A 13,833-nucleotide genomic window follows, 5' to 3' on the forward strand; every position below is an offset into this window, starting at 1 on the left:
GAGGTGAGAGTTGATATTGGACCACTGGAAAATGATGCTGGTGAGAATATAATGGGGTAAAAGAAATGGCAGATGAATTTAATGGGTACTTTGCATTTGTCTTCACTGTGGAAGACACTAGCAGAGTGCCAAGAAGCAGGAGTGAGTACCACTGTTATTACAAAGGAAAAAGTGTGAGGCAAACTCAAAAGTCTTAAAGTGGATAAATCACTTGGACCAGATGGACTACATCCCAGAGTCCTAAGAGAAGTTACAGAAGAAATAACAGATGCATTGGTCACGAGCTTTCAAGAGTCACTTGGTTCTGGCATAGCCCCAGAGGACTGTAAAATTGCAAATGTCAATCCACTCCTTAAGAAGGAAGGAAGACAAAAGAAGAAATTATAGGCCAGTTAGCCTAACCTCAGTGGTTGGGAAAGTGTTGGAGTCTATTATTAAGGACAAGGTTTTGTGGTATTTGGAGACTAATGATAAAATAAATCAAAGTCAGCATTGTTTCTGTAAAGGGAACTCTTGCTTGGGATCTATTAGAATTCTTTCAGGAAGTAACAAGCAGGGTGGACAAAGGAGAGGCAGTGGATGTCATTTACTTAGATTTTCAGAAGGCATTTGATAAGGTGCCTCACATGAGGCTGCTTAATAAGATAAAATCCTATGGCGTTAAGGGAAATATACTGGCATGGATAAAGGAATAGCTGACAGGCAGGAGGCAGCGAGTGGGAATAAGGGGAGCTTTTTCTAGTTGGCTGCCAGTGAATAGTGGTGTTCTTCAGGGTTCAGTGTTGGGGCCGCTACTTTTCACATTGTCGTTAATAATTTAGATAGTGGAATTGATAATTTTGTGGTAAAGTTTGTGGGTGATATGAAGGTAGGTGGAGGAGTAGATAGTGCTGAGGAAGCAATGTGATTGCAGCAGGACTTAGACAAATTGGAAGTATGGGCAAAAAAGTGACGGATGGAATATATTGTTAGGAAATGTATGATAATGCATTTTTGTAAAAGGAACAATAGTGTGGACTATTATCCAACTGGGGAGAAGGTTCAAACATCAGAGGTGCAGCGGGACTTGGAAGTCCTCATGTAAAACTCCCAAAATGTTAATTTACAGGTTGAGTCTGTGGTAAAGAAGTCAAGTGCAACAATGGCATTAATTTCAAGGGAATAGAATATAAAAGCAAGGAGATAATGCTGAGCCTTTATAACACACTAGACAGCCACACTTGGGAGTATTGTCAACAGTTTTGGGCCCCTTATCTCAGAAAGGATGTGTTGTCATTGGAGAGAGTACAGAGGAGGTTCACGAGGATGATTCCAGGGATGAAGGAGTTAATATATGAGGAGTATTTGACAGTTTTGGATCTGTACTCACTGGAATTTAGAAGAATATGTGGGGATCTCATTGAAACCTACTGAATGTTGGAAGGACTAGATAAGGTGGATGAGGAGAGGCTGTTTCCTCTGGTGGGTGCATTCAAAACTAGAGGAAACAGCCTCAAAATTGAGGGGCGACCTTTTAGAACGGCAGTAAAGAGGAATTTTTTTTTAGCCAAAGAATGGTGAATCTGCGGAATGCTCTGCCACAACTGTGATGGAGGCCAAGTCCATCGGTATATTTAAAACGGAAGTTGATCAATTCCTGATTGGTCGGGGCATCAAGGGATACGATGAGAGGGCAGGTGCATGGGGTTGAATGGGATCCAGGATCAGCCATAATGAAAGGGTGAATGGACTTGATAGGCTGAATGGCCTAATTCTGCTCCTATGTCTTTTGGCTCAGGCATGGAAAGAAGCAAGAACTTTAGCATTCTCTATATAAAAAGGTAAAAACAAGAAATGTGGATGGGAAAATTTTAAATGCCTACAATATATACAAAATACCGATCTCACATGTGAGGGGTTTCTTCTTTTATGTTACTGTGAAGACTAACAAAATGGCTTCTTTGTTATGTTATAATAAAAATGGCTTTTCTGTAATAATAACTGCGATGTAAGGAGTTCTCTCTCTCTCTCTGCTTGTTTGGATTATATTATTGATAAGAGAGGGAACGAACCAACTGGGATAGATGTTATTCTTTCTTGTGTGTCTGTAAGCTATTGTTTTTCGCAGGCTTTGGGGCAGAAGGCACAATGGGGACAGGGAGATGAGATGCGATGCTGTAAGCTGGGCGGCGAAACGGACCCTGAGCGGGAGTCCAAGGCCCAGGGTCCTCGGCGAGGTAAGGAGACGAAGACAGACTCGTGTGGAGCGTCTAGTCGACCACCGTGGATGGTCTCAGGTGGCGGGTCGAGGAGGCTGGAGGGGATTGAATGGTGGAAAGAAGACTCCGTTAATTGAGCTCCAACTGTGTGCACGGTGGTTGAACTTTGATAAGTTTGGCGCCTTTTACTTTCCTTTTATATTTTATCTCCATTAATTACTTAGTTCCAGCAATATCTATGAAGAGTAATCACTTAATCGCATATGGTGTATTGTCTGTTATTTGGCGGGGTGGGGTACATCACACAGCATCCACGCAAACTTGATTACCTAGTTTGGCAGGGCCGAAGGCTGCTCCCCCTAGATGGAAGCGAGTTGAGAGAGCCTGAGGCTTACCAGGGGGCTACACACAGAATAGTAGTAATGTCTAACCTCTGATAATTATCAGATATCTGCTCTCTTTATTGTCATTATATGTACAACCTTAACTGTCTGAAAATACTTGAAATGCCTGATTCTGCTTCAGCTCCGCTGAGGGGTTATCAATATGAAGCGTTAACTCTAATTTTATTCCCAAAGATACAGCTGCGTATTTCCAGCATCCACAGTTTATCACAAACAAGAGAAAATCTGTAGATGCTGGAAATCCAAGCAACACACACAAAATGCTGAAGGAACTCAATAGGCCAGACAGCGTCTATGGAAAATGTACACTTGACGTTTTGGGCCGAGACCCTTTGACAGGACCGGAGAAAAAATGCTGAGGAGTATATTTAAAAGGTGGGGGGAGGGGAGAGAGAAACACAAGGTGATAGGTGAAACCTGTAGGGGGAGGGATGAAGTAAAGAGGTGAGAAGTTGATTGGTGAAATGGTAGTGAGGTCCCAAACAGTCCTTCCAGATGAGGTGACACTTCACCTGTGAGGCTGTTGGGGTCATATACCGTGTCTGGTGCTCCCAGTGTGGCCTCCTGTATATCGGTGAGAGCTGACATAGATCAGGAGACTGCTTCGCCGAGCACCTATGCTCTGTCCTCCAGAAAAAAAAACAGGATCTCCCAGTGGCCACAGACTTCTCATTCCCGAAGCTTTTTAATGTCGAGTCAGAAATAAGGAATTAAGTTTCAGAAAATGTTTGCTTAATAATTTGAATCCATGGCAACTGGCAGAATAAATTCTTCTTAAAGAATATCTGCTTGTATCTTCTTGACCTAATCTCATAATGGAATTTAATTCCTTCATCTACCCAAAACAACCAGACATTATATGAAAGAAAACATGCATTTGTATAGTGCCATCATGCTCTAAGCAGATCCCAAAGCATTTTGTAAAAAATTGTCTTTATGGAATAAAAATTAAGTTAACGCAACAATGAATGTACAGACATTAGTAAAGTACAGACAATAGGTAAACTTAAGAAATATTACTGGTTGTTTTGAAATATTACTCATATAAAACACAGTATAAAGATTGTAAAGCGTACAGAGCCAACTAAGTATATACTAGTTAAATAACAGTTGAATTATTGGTATTGGCATTGTGAGAAATTAGAGATTTTGGAAGCAGTATTTATTTCTGTTGCCATAGCTGGGTAAACTTGATGTAGACCGGTGCTACAAGGTTTTGGTTAACATCCCCCAAATCCACCCAACTCCAGTCTCCCACCTAAACTAGGGGCAACTTACAATCACCAATTAACCTAGGCAGCACATGTTCAGGAAGAAACAAGGGTACCAGAGGGAAGCCTCTAAGCATAAGAAGAAAAATTTGAAATGATATTATCAATAGTACAGGAGTCAAAATCAAACCCAAGCCACAGAAATCTATGAGACAGCAGCACTACCTAGTTATTCAATAGGGAAAGTGTTGAAATACTTCACGTTTTCATTAACTTCATTTTTTGCACAGAGGTGGAATTATGAGCAGCATCACTTGAAAAATTCAATGATTTTGTGATTGATCACAAAGTTTTCTGCCAAATCCAGCACATCAGTAGAAGGCTCAGACACATATTTGTGATAATGTACAAAGATACTACCACGTTGACTGGCAAACTTCACAATCAACCAGCTAAGTAAAGAAATTAAAACAGAAAATGCTGAATATAAATAAGATTTACCAACATTTGAAAAAAAAACAGCAATTTTTTTGAGCAGAAACTCTGTCTGAATTTTTAATCACAACATGCCAAGATAGAATGGAAAAGGAAACTAGTAAATATTTGGTTAAAAAAAATGCTTTGCTATTCAGTAGCTTTGCACATGAAACTCCATGGTTCAAATTGTACAGAAACTTAATTGATGATTTATAAATTCTTATTTTAAAGAATAAAGTAAATACATAAAATTACACAAGGGGCTTAAATGAAATGGTCATTTAAACATCCTGTCAAGTGTTAGTGCCTAAGTAAAGGGCTGGAAATGTAAACTCTGGCATTACAGCCCAACTTCACCTCATGTTGCCAGCTCAAGATCAGAATCAGGTTTAACATCACTGGCATATGTTGTGAGGTTTGCCAATACACATGATCTGAGATTGAATGCCAAGAAAAAAGCTTTGTTTCCCTTATGCACAAGGAAAAACCTTGCCAGGCCAACCACAGAATTTCACTAGAAAGCAAGCAGCATAGAATTAGAACTAATAATTCCCATGGCCAATGGTTCACATCAAAGCTTTATAGTCCTACTACACCTGGCTGAGCCTGGTGGTGGATAATTCAACACTAACAAGAAGAGGTAATTCCAAGAGCATCCTTATTTCAAGACTGGCAATGTCCAGCAAATGAGTGGCAGAGAGGACTGAAACATTCATATCCATTCATCTTCCTTTAGTTCCTCTCAATTTTCACCATTATCTCTGCCTCTGCTCAATTCCCTTATTTTGGCCTGTAAGTGCTTCAGTATACCAGTACATGGACAAAATTAAGACTAAAGTAATAAAAGATGCCATATAGAAAGCAACAAATCAAGAATTAATGGGCAGTAACAATAGTTCTGTCGCAACATAAAATGTTGCAAGTCAATAGCATATCCACCAGTAACAATGAAGAGCTTCAATATCCAAGCTGTATTTCCATCATTAGAATTTCACTGTGTTGATGCTAGGGTTTCAGTTTAGTGTAATGATGGATACATACATTTTTACTGCCTGCTTAGATTAAATGAGACAAACATCTAGCACTACAATTACAGATACTGGTATAAAAATTGATGATTAAAGGCATGTCAAGAAGCACCCCAGAGAATAGTTATAGTCTCAAAGAACAATTTGGCTGTTCTTTGGTAAATCTGGTAAAAGAAATGCAGGTGGAATATCAGCACTTAAGGTTGAAGCTATGTCAGCTAGCTATAGCCCTGAGGGGTCGGAACAAAATGTTAGACCCAGGCCTTCCAATTTGGGTGTGTCTACAGAATACATCTAGTCCTACATATCACCAGTGGAATGGATTTTAATCCCAGAAAGAGTAAACTGACAATTTAACATTTAGCCAACAGATCAACTCATCCAGTGATCATAATGTGTAACCTTTTAAATATGGCAATACATTAAATACTTGACATTTCCTTTTATCTTCAATATTTTCACTCTTTTATCAGTTCAACAGTACAATAGCGTAATTTACACAGACTGTCTTTAAGATATAATCCCCCGATTTTCCAGTTTCACTTAGCTAATATTAGATAGAGACCACCTGCCTAAGTTTTGTGATACAAAACTAAGCTGAATAGCTTTCTAAAGGCTTCTGTATTATGAAAGAGACATGCTGACTTTTTGTTTCAATCAATTAAATGGAGAGCTGTCTGATGGGGTGCTGGATAAAAAGGTAACCAGATAAATATGAAGCAGAAAAGCTGAAGAGATACAGAATTATTTGAACTGCTGGTCAAAATGGCTGGTGCAGACTCAACAAACTTAATGATCTCCTTTTATGCTATACATTCTATGTATTTAAATATTCAACCAGTAGCTTCTACAGTATACTTAAATTTAACTGTCCAGTACAGATTTCCAGAATTAATATACTCCATTATAATATATAATGCATCCAGAGTACTTAGAGAGTGTAACATTGTGAAAACTACAAAAAGCAGGACTCCAGCTCTTAAATAATGTCTTATTTGGTAAAGACAGTATGCACTGAGCCACATGGATGAGAAAAATCATTCTGTGGTGAGTTAATCAATTTGAACTGGAAGAGCTCATGAATAACTGCAACTGGCTTGAGTACTCTTAATCCAGCTTTCTTGTTTCAAAAAGTAATTCTACAATAGCATTACATTTCTTGAATGCTTATCTTTGCCGTACACTATTGGGAAAGTAAACATCTTACCGCTTGCCCCTCTACGGCTGCCCTCTGTCTCCCCAGTACATCCTGCAGTTGCGTGAAGTGCTGTACAAATGCCACCACCTCGGCCTGGAAGCGTTGGGTGTGCACATATTGCACCGATGCCATTTGGAAACTCACTCTCATGTCACAATCTCGGTGCAGCAATGGATCTGCTCGGCCATACCTGATTTTAAGTTTTTAAAAATGTTATGTTCAGCAACTTTCACTTAAACAACATCTTTAATGCTGATGTTAATGTTCACTGCTAATGTCATGAGCTGTGCCTCAATGGAGAAAAGAAAGTGAGTGGTGAAAAGGCTTAGAAGTGGTAGTTCATTAACATGTGCAAAGGTACTATAAACACATTGAACAATTGCAGTGTAGAACAAGCGGAATGCTATGGATGACATAATGAAAGAAACTGAATTTTCAAAAGTACCTTGTAAATTATCCTGAGATGGTATAGGATGGGATTCCCAACTTCTTTTATGCCATGGGCACCTACCATTAACTGAGGAGTCTGTGGACCCCACGTTGGGAACCCCTGGCGTAATGTGAATGGAGGAATATGAATTTTAAATCCAAGTTGTTTAGAACCACCATTCCTCTCTAACAAGGGTAATAAGACATAGCTGGGTAAACTTTATATTGATTGATGCTATGGGATTTTTTCGGACCTGATGATGAAGAAAATAAGTGCTGTCATAACTAAATTCTCTGAGAAAAGTGGTTCTCAAGGTTTTAGTGGTATGCATGCTAAGATCTTTGCAAAAATATGTAGTGTTACACAGTGGGAGCAGTAGTGAATTAGTAGGAAAAAAGATCAAAGCGCAAGTTTAATAATTAATTTTCAGATATAAAAATACTATAAATATTTGCAGAAATCTATTAAAATTTTGTCATATAATTTGATTAGGTGCACCAGGATGACTATGCTTTTAAAACTATCTGAATAACATGCATACATAGCCTCCATAAGACATCAAACTACTGATACTCTAGCATAAATATATTGGTGCACAAACAAGGTATAGCATATGGTTGCAATTTCCTCTGTCCTTGTTTTAAAGGTGTTTCTAGTAGAACCTAAGTATTTACTAAAAAAAACACCATTAGAAATACTGCAAGTTGCTGCAGTCTTCACAAACTTTCAGCTACAAATTTGAATGGAGAGGACTGTGAGGGAGGGAGAGGTGGCAAGAGACAGATCCTGCTTCACATATTTTTCACTGATACATAGATGCATAAGGTGTGGAAAACAGAAAAAGTGTTTTTTCTTAGTACTAATGGAACGTGAGGCTCCCTGCCAACTGTACTGAACATATTTTACTTCAGGCAAAAGAAACTTTTTAAGATCAGTAGCAGTTTCTTTGATTTACAGTGTCAATCAAGATTTAATAGCAACTGTAGTTTACTCCCTCAAGCACCCATGCTCATTACAATCCCAACACCTGCAATTTTCTTTTTATTTTTTTTCAGCATAGTTCTGGTGCAGATTACTTTGAAATACAATAGGGGGAGAATTTCATTAGCAGAAATATGCTTTTTAAACACCCAGTAACTAGAATTTATTGCAGAAACAGAAGAAACCTTCTAGGATCCTGTGATACTGAGGATCTCATACAATAATAATTCAATGACCAATGCAAGCATTCTGTCACTTTGTGATTTTATACTACATAGATAAATGCGCTAAACTCAACCTGAAAAGGTTTACTTCCAAAGTTCTCGCAAACAGCTTTTATAACATTGCAAAGATAATGTAAAACTTAATCGTTTAAATAAAAACACACACACTTGTAAATGTTGAACACTAGTGCCTCTTTGCCACTGGTGGTGAAACGCTCCCTATACAGCTCTCCATGAGATGTCAAATCACTTAATGAAAGGCTGCCAAGACTGCCTTGCAAAGCGAAGTCTCTGTCTGCAGAATACAAGAGGTGAATCTCAGTTAGCGCAGCAGAGATAGGGACATGCAGGTCGACGGGTAGAACAGTTCAATGCCTTTACAAAATGTTAACAATTTCACAAGTTTTCAAACAGCATTACCATAACCTATTTTTGAGCATTATCAAAATCTATTTTCAACATCTATTAATCTTTTATAAATCTGTATTAAAGGAGATCTAAACAAACCATCAGACCAGGAATATAGATTTACTCAGCTGCCATGCCAAAAATATACAAAACCTTTCACTTATTTTGTTTTTAAATTGAAAGTATGCTCTATTCTCTCACGGTATGAGTAGAAGCTTTAACTGTAGGGAGAAAACCTTGCCAAAACTCAAGAGCATTCCAAAGAAACTGGGAACTTAAAAGAGCATTTGGATGGGTGCCCTACCATTTTGTGGTGTTGTTCATGGGTACTTAGATTGATTGCACTATGAGGTGCCTATCAATAATGTACTACAGATTAAATATCAGAATATAAGAACCAATTTGAGAACAAAAGGAGCAGGCCAGGGGATGAGTTAGCTTGACTTTAACATCTATTATTTCTTGATAGGTGAACAGCTTTTGTGCTTAAAGACTAGGGATCAAGTTTTAACATCTGTACACACACTCCAAGGCTGGGAGCCCTCAATATTTTGTTTTGCATTGCGATCATGGACTGCATTGCGATCATGGACTGCACCGCGATTCTTAGCAAAAGTCAGTTAGTTCACAAAATAATTATAGATTTTTGGATGGCTGCTGTTGGATAGGTCAACCTTTAATTATGTACCTGAGCTAACCTCTGATTAAGTAAAACTTTGGCAAAATTACTTGCTTAACTATTTTGACAAATGCAATAATTTTCAGTCCAACACATTGCAAAGACACAGCATTGAAAAAAGAAATTACCTTTTTTTAGGTTTTTACAATTAATCATCTTTTTAACTCCAGATTATACACGTTCATTAAAAAAATTGTCAGATTAGTTTAAAGTACAATAAATTTTTCAATAAAAATTCAGCCATGACTAACAATTTTACACGCTTTCATAAACCAATAACTGAACTTTAGAGTAAACCTTTATTACCAAAGCATTTTGGGGAATTCTCAGTGTAAATAAGGAGCATTTTTTTCATTTTACCATATTATGTTCTTTGTTGAAGTTCTAACAGAGGTTCAGTGACATCTAGTGGTGGGACATTACTTTTCAAAATTGAGTACAGTATACAATACTGCTAAAATATGGAGCCACAACACATGAAGGCCGTATGATGTCTCTTAAAGACGTATCCAAAATAACTGAATACCTGTCACAAAAGATTATTTGTTACATTATGTAGAATGGAGAGATGATTTTAAAAAATGGTTAAATATTTTAATGGATATGGGTCAGGATGATCATGTTGCAGACATGTTTATCCTTCAGGCAATAGTTTAGGACAGGTGTTACTTGAACTTTCCGGAATGGGTGTGAAGAGATTCTATAATTTGTCATGTTTGAGTGAAGGCCAACCATCACTCATTCTGATTAGGATACAAAAATGTCCTGGACATGGCTTGTAGGGAAAGATGTGTCTGCCACCAGGAGAGATGGTAGTGAGTTTAACAGTGTAAATATAAATTTAACAAAATAAAAGAGATCATTAAAATTGCACATAGTGTAGCAATTATGAGATAATGATTGAACGTGCTAATATTACAATATCTTTGCTCCTAATTATAAAAGCCAGATTCTGTTGTCTTTTTTTTGATGTTCCATACACCGGTACCTGTCCTTACATTCACGGATTTATAAATCATCTTTGGGTCAGCTTGCTAACAAATAAGATTTAGCCCATTCCCATCATGTGTATAATAGACTTTATTTTCTGCTCCTAAATTGTATTACTCGATGCAATTAATTACATCTGTCACTATTTTTTTTATATAGCCTAGGAAATCTTTGAAAATTCTTCTTGGTTTGCTCACTCCCAGTTCTGTGATACAAGAAAATTTCAGTGCTATTCCCTCCAAGTCTAAGTCATTAACCAAATTAAATCATTTAGTTCATGACCATATGCTAGTCTTTTACTTACACTGCTAGAAATGTTCTCATTAGAAGTATTATAGTATTTAGTCCATCAAGCCAGTGCTATATTTAGCATAATTCAATCCCTACCTGGGAGCCTGAAAATCAACCTCAAGTGTATGTTAATTTGCCTTTTAAAAGTTTCCTTGAAATTTAAATCCACCAACCTTTTAGGGACTGTTCTCTAATTCTTGACTACCTTCTGTGTGGAAGAAGCTTCACTTTTAGCAAATTGCTTTGAAATCATGATCATCTTGTCACTGAACCATTCGTCTGACTTCTTTTTCTGTTCATAACTACATTTTTTTTAGAATGGGCACTGAGGAGTGTGGTACAACAAAGGGATCTGGGAATACAGGTCCATAATTCATTGTAAGTGGTATCACAGGTAGATAGAGTCGTAAAGAAAGCTTTTGGCACATTGGCCTTCATAAATCAATGTATTGGGTACAGGAGATGAGATGTTATGTTAAAGTTGTATAAGATGTTGGTGAGGCCTAATTTGGAGTACTGTGCGTAGTTTTGGTCACCTACCTACATGAAACAAGGTTGAAGGAGTACAGAGAAATTTACAAGGATGTTGCCAGATCTAGAAGACCCGAGTTATAAGAAAACATTGAATAGGTTAGGGCTGTATTCTTTGGAATGCAGAAGGTTGAGAGGAGATTTGATAGACATATACAACATTGAGGGGTAAAAATAGGGTAAATGCAAACAGGCTTTTTCCACTGAGGTTGGGTGGGATGACAACTGAGGTCATGGGTTAAGGGTGGAAGGTGAGAAATTTAAGGGGAACATGAGGGGAAACGTTTTCACTCAGAGAGTTGTGAGAATGTGGAATGAGCTGTCAGCAGAAGTTCATGCTAGCTTGATTTCAACATTTAAGAAAAGTTTGGATAGGTACATAGATGGAAGGGGTATGGAGGGCTATGGTCCCAGTGCAGGTCAATGAGAGTAGGCAGCCTAAATAGTTTCGGCATGAACTAGATGGGCCAAAGGGCCTGTTTCAGTGCTGTCCTGCTCTGCGACTTTGTAACGCTATAACAACCTTCTTTCAAACCATATACATTTAGTCTGCTACCTTATTTTTATAAATACTAGATTTTCTTCAAAATTAACAATTTTAAATGAAGCCCTGCACAGCTCCACATAATCATGAATTTGACCTTAACCTTTTTATTTTAAATGCTCTTCTTCAACTGACAATGGACTAACCAGCCCAAAGTTAGCAAGGCTATCCTTCTTTTTCCTTCCTGAACACTGATTCTACATAGAAATGATAGGCAGGAAGATCACTTTCTTACTGCTGATCCACATGAACTATCATAATTCATTGTGGATATATTTATTCACTTGGTTAATTACTTGATGAAAGAATAGGCTGAAAAGTGGGTATGATTCTCTGACTCAAAGATGAAAGCAGATCAGAATCAGAATCAGGTTTATGATCACCGGCACGTGACATGAAATTTGTTAACTTAGCAGCAGCAGTTCAATGCAATATATAATCCAGCAGAGAGAAAAAAAAATAAATTTTAAAAAAATAATAATAAATAACAAGTAAATCAATTACATGTATTGAGTAGAATGAAGAAACATGCAAAAATAGAAATACTGTATATTAAAAAAAAGTGAGGTAGTGTTCAAAGATTCAATGTCCATTTAGGAATTCGATGGCAGAGGGGAAGAAGCTGTTCCTGAATTGCTGAATGTGTGCCTCTGGGCTTCTATACCTCTTACCTGATGGTAACAGTGAGAAAAGGGCATGCCCTGGGCACTGGAGGTCTCTAATAGTGGACGCTACCTTTCTGAGACACTGCTCCCGTAGATGTCCTGGGTACTTTGTAGGCTCATACCCAAGATGGAGCTGACTAGATTTACAACCTTCTGCAGCTTCTTTTGGTCCTGTGCAGTAGCCCCTCCATACTAGATAGTGATGCAGTCTGTCAGAATGCTCTCCACAGTACAACTATGGAAGTTTTTGAGTGTATTTGTTGACATGCCAAATCTCTTCAAACTCCAAATAAACTATAGCTGCTATCTTGCCTTCTTTATAACTACATCAATATGGTGGGACCAGGTTAGAACCTCAGAGATCTTGACACCCAGGAACTTGAAGATGCTCACTCTCTCCACTTCTGATCTCTCTATGATGATTGGTATGTGTTCCTTCATCTTATCCTTCCTGAAGTCCACAATCAACTCTTTTGTCTTACTGATGTTGAGTGCCAGGTTGTTGCTGCGACACCATTCCATTAGTTGACATGTCTCACTCCTGTACGCCCTTTTGTCGCCACCTGAGATCCTACCAACAATGGTTGTATCGTCAGCAAATTTATAGATGGTATTTGAGCTATGCCTAGCCACACAGTTATGTGTATCTGAAGAGTAGAGCAGTGGGCTAAGCACACACCCCTGAGGTGCGCCAGTGTTGCTCATTAGCAAGGAGGATATATTATCACCAATCTGCACAGATTGTGGTCTTCCGGTTAGGAAGTTGAGAATCCATTTGCAGAGGGAGGTACAGAGGCCCAGATTCTGCCACTTCTCAATCAGGATTGTGGGAATGATGGTATTAAATGCTGAGCTGTAGTCGATGAACAGCATCCTGACATAGGTGTTTGTGTTGTCCAGGTGGTCTAAAGCCTTGTGGAGAGCCATTGAGATTGCGTCTGCCGTTGACCTATTGTGGCGACAGGCAAAGTGCAATGGGTTCAGGTCCTTGTTGAGGCAGGAGTTCAGTCTAGTCATGACCAATCTCTCAAAGCATTTCAACACTGTCGATGCAAGTGCTACTGGGTGAAAGTCATTAAGGCAGCCCACATTATTATTCTTAGGCACTGGTAAAAATTGTTGCCTTCTTGAAGCAAGTGGGAACTCCCGCCCGTAGCAGTGAGAGGTTGAAAATGTCCTTGAATACTCCCGCTAGTTGGCTGGCACAGGTTTTCAGAGCCTTACCAGGTACTCCATTGGGACCTTCTGCCTTGCAGGATATAAGATTAGCAACCAACCAAATTCAATCTTCTTTGGTACTTAATCACATCTGCAATGACCTAGCAATCTAACTTTCCTCACAGTACTTAACACATTTGACCTAGAAATTACATAACATACTAGTACAGTATTCAAAACTTACCTATCAATGCAAGATGTGCCACCAGTTTGGACACATTGGCTTTGGCAAGTTCATTTGTCTTCTTATTTAACACCAGAGACAGCGAGTGAACCTCAGAGGGGGAAAAACAATTAGCAAGCTCCTTCCATATACAACTACACGATATCCATGTTTTTTGAACCTTTCTGAATTG

General features: G+C 38.4%; 1 protein-coding gene across 2 annotated transcripts in view; it reads right to left on the reverse strand.

Moving 5' to 3' along the window:
- The window catches only part of vps13d (vacuolar protein sorting 13 homolog D), a 316,116-nt gene that overhangs the window by 217,530 nt on the left and 84,753 nt on the right, over positions 1-13,833 (reverse strand). For both annotated transcript variants that reach the window (XM_072245256.1, XM_072245254.1), the window contains exons 21-23: positions 13,662-13,752; positions 8,320-8,446; positions 6,526-6,706 (exon numbers count right to left, since the gene is read on the reverse strand). In XM_072245256.1, the coding sequence (XP_072101357.1) occupies positions 6,526-6,706; positions 8,320-8,446; positions 13,662-13,752 (399 nt within the window). The remainder of the gene's footprint in view (positions 1-6,525; positions 6,707-8,319; positions 8,447-13,661; positions 13,753-13,833) is intronic.

This window comes from Mobula birostris, chromosome 27 (genome assembly GCF_030028105.1).
Source record: "Mobula birostris isolate sMobBir1 chromosome 27, sMobBir1.hap1, whole genome shotgun sequence".
In the NCBI taxonomy this organism is placed as follows: domain Eukaryota; kingdom Metazoa; phylum Chordata; class Chondrichthyes; order Myliobatiformes; family Myliobatidae; genus Mobula; species Mobula birostris.